The sequence below is a fragment of the Chiloscyllium plagiosum genome, unplaced genomic scaffold (genome assembly GCF_004010195.1).
Source record: "Chiloscyllium plagiosum isolate BGI_BamShark_2017 unplaced genomic scaffold, ASM401019v2 scaf_11688, whole genome shotgun sequence".
Lineage (NCBI taxonomy): Eukaryota > Metazoa > Chordata > Chondrichthyes > Orectolobiformes > Hemiscylliidae > Chiloscyllium > Chiloscyllium plagiosum.
In genome coordinates, this window is record NW_025214959.1 from 4780 (window position 1) to 8277 (window position 3498).

A 3498-nucleotide genomic window follows, 5' to 3' on the forward strand; every position below is an offset into this window, starting at 1 on the left:
CGGGGACAGGTACAGCACGGGGTTAGATACAGAGTAAAGCTTCCTCTACACTGTCCCCCCATCAAACACTCCCAGTGACAGGGACAGCACGGGGTTAGATACAGAGTAAAGCTCCCTCTACACTGTCCCCCATCAAACACTCCCAGGGCTGGGACAGGGACAGCACGGGGTTAGATACAGAGTAAAGCTCCCTCAACACTGTCCCTATCATCTGTCTGAATGACACCAGCCCATTTCACATGAAAACATTGCGATGCTGGAAATCTGAATTGAAAACAGAAAAATGCTGCGGAAACTAACCAGCTCTGCCACTAACTGTGGAAGCAGAATGATCATTTCCAGTCTTCCATTTCTTCAGAACCTGTGAGATTTGGACTCCAAATGTTATTTGTGTTTGTCTCTCTTAGACACTGCCAGAGTTATAGAGTTTCTGCTGCACTCTCTATTCCTGTTACGATATTTCCTGCTGGTTTCTTTCCCTCAGATTGAAGGTGCTGTTTTAACAGCCTCTAGCTTTCAAAGCCATCGCTGAAATACTAGGAGGTTCACGTGAACTTGCAGGACTGATCCTGATGTGATCGAACCTGATCAGGAATGACACACTTTGAGACGCAGATCTGCTCCTGCTTGCTCCAGGCACACTATGGTGAGATCGTAGCCAAAGTTGGCACCCACCTGATTCACACAGGATGCCAGCCTCTCCGGCTGATTGCCAACGACACTGAAACACCGATTGATCAGGTATCAGTGTGGGCTAGAAGATTGGGGGTGACGGGAGGGTGGCATTGGTCCTGAATCTGTTCTGTGTGTGTGGGGGTGTGTGTATGTGGGAGTGCGGGTGGGGGGGGGTGGGGGAGTTGTGTCTGTCTGTCTGTCTATATGGCATGGACAGGGTGAGAAGAAGGGTCATAGCATGGCTAGCAGAGGGGTGTCAGTGGGACATGTCCACGGAAGCCTTGGTGTACAGTTACCTTGACTCTCTCACTGCTGTGTTCCAGGTTAAGAAAGCTCTCTGCGTCTTGATCCACCACAACTTTGCTTCCTATCATGTGCACAAGAGAGGCTTTGTGGAGTATGAAGTGCATTGTGCACACATCATTCGCATCCTGCGGTACCCACGCTATATCTACTCAGCAAAGACGTTGTACGGAGACACAGGGGAGCTCATTGTGGAGGAGCTGCTGCAGAACGGCAAAATGACAATGAGTGCGGTTGTGAAGAAAGTGGCTGACAGGCTGAGAGAAACAATGGAGGGTGAGACTGTGTGGAGGGTGAGACTGTGTGGAGGGTGAGACTGTGTGGAGGAAGAAGTGGAGAGTACAACCAACATGTGAATGCAGGGGAAGGGAGATTGGGAGCAAATACAGGGGAAGGGAGTATGTGAGAGTTTGTGATGAAGGAGAGGTCAGTAACAAAGAGGGTAGTCTATGGGGATCAGTATGGTCTGTATGGAGAACATGGCCGGGTGTATATGGAAGGCAGTGGGGGCATATAAACAGAGGGATAAGAGGGACGTGTACAGAGTAGGGTGTATGGAGGCGTGCGGGGCCATGGTGTGAGCCCGGAGGGGTGAGGTGGGGGTGTACTGAGGTGTGTGTACAGAGGGCTTATCACAGTGTGCTGTTGTCTGCGCCCTGTGTGTAGTGTTGCTCAGGTCTTTGGCTCTTCCTCTGCACAGATAATAAAACCAGGGAACACAGTGAGACATCGAATACCTTTGTCCGGTTGGTGCAGACACACTTCCTGCAGAAATGTGGTCTGGTCTCTGAGAGTGTGACTGCTGAAGGCTCACAGCCCTCTCGTGCTCCGACATTGATCACTGATGAGAAGGAGATGTACACCGTGCCCAATCTCAGCGTTGTCGGTAAGGAGGTACCAGCCTGCTCTCTGCTTTCAGTTAAGGCTTCTCCAAAGCCAGGAAATGTTTCTTCCATCAAAAACAGAAATTGTTGGAGAAACCCAGCAGGTCTGGCAGCATTTGTGGGGAGAACACAGAGTCACCGTTTAGGGTCCAGTGACCCTTCCTCAGGAGCTGGGAAAAGCTGGTCGATATACTGAAGATGAGGGATGGGGTGGCAGGATGAGAGAAGAAGTGAGAGGGTGGATGGAGATGGAGCTCTGAGCAACAATGGGATGGCTGATAGTAAACTGATATCTGGGATCGTAAGTGGGTGAAAATGTTAAAAACAGCCGATATTGTGACAAGGCCTGGAGTGTGGGGTTGGTTATAAAATATGGAAAGTTATTGAATTTGATATTGAATCCAGAAAGCTGCAGGGTCTCCAGATGGAAAATAAGATGCTGTTCTTGCAGCTTGCACTGAGCTTCACTGGAGCACTGCAGCAAGCCTGAGGCAGGGATGCTGACCACGGTACATTGAGATGTCAGACAACAGTAAGCCCAGGGTCATTGAGCTTTGACAAAGAGTCAGTTAGATTCGAAAAGTCAGCTCTTTTCTCTCCTTACAGATGCTGCCAGACCTGCTGAGATAACCAGCATTTTCTCTTTTGAGCCCAGGATCATTTTTGCAGACGGGCGGGAGACCTCATTGTTAGCAATGAATACAGTCGACTAGGTTGAGTGAAGAGCAGGTAGATTGCTGGAAGATGTGTCTCGGACTTTGGATAGTGAGGAGGATTGAGTAAAAGGCAAGTGTTGCACCTTCTATGGTTCAGGGGATGATGCCAGGGGGGGTGCAGGGAGGTGCTGGGAGTGGTCCCTGCAGAAGGAGTGCAGGTGATGGGGATGTGGTGATTATATCCTGCTGGAAAAGGAGCTTTTGGATATGGATACTGGTGAGGGGGGCCCTAACGGTGTTATACGACAGAGGAGAAGGGACAAGGGTGGAAGTGTGGGAAATAAGTCAGACACAGCTAAGGGCCCTATCACAGTGACCTTTCCTCCACCCGTGAGCGTATACTCACCAGACCTGCATCCCCTTGAGAGCTGCTCCCCTGGTTTTCTGAGGGAGTGTGCAGTGATCTAAAGCCAGTTACTGTCTGACTCACTCTGTCAGTGGGTGGGGGCAGCAGGAAATGGGGGACATTCTGGAGTTCAGCACCTTTATCCTGGCTTTGGTCACTCCTGGGCTGAACCTATGAATTAGGAGCAAGAAAAGGCCATTAGGTCCATTGAGTCTCTCTGCCAGTCGATAACCCGTCCCCAACCAGCCTCGATAGCCTCACAGTTACTGTCCATGGAAGGCAGCCTTGCAAAAACTCCTGACACCCAACTCCAGTCCTTTCTGGGGAAAACACACATCCCGCCTGGCCAAGGACTCTCGCGGGATCAATTTGTCCTCTCCCTGCCCTGTCCTAAATGGGCAGCTGCTGCTGTTTGAGACTGTCTTCTCTCAGCCTCCCTCCCCAAAGCCCTGCTCTCTTCCCCCCCCCACACACATTTTCTGTTGCATGCTTATCTCTCTCTCACTCTCACTCTCACTCTCTCTCACTCTCTCTCTCTCTCACACTCTCTCTCTCTCTCTCTCTCTCTCTCTCA

At 50.6% G+C, this 3498-nt stretch overlaps 1 protein-coding gene across 1 annotated transcript in view; it reads left to right on the forward strand.

The window, feature by feature from the left end:
- Positions 1–467: 467 nt before the first annotated feature.
- The window catches only part of polr3c (polymerase (RNA) III (DNA directed) polypeptide C), a 19904-nt gene continuing 16873 nt past the window's right edge, over positions 468–3498 (forward strand). The window contains exons 1-3 of the mRNA XM_043686655.1: positions 468–741; positions 999–1254; positions 1679–1864. Coding sequence (XP_043542590.1) covers positions 595–741; positions 999–1254; positions 1679–1864 — 589 coding nt within the window. The 5' untranslated portion in view covers positions 468–594. The remainder of the gene's footprint in view (positions 742–998; positions 1255–1678; positions 1865–3498) is intronic.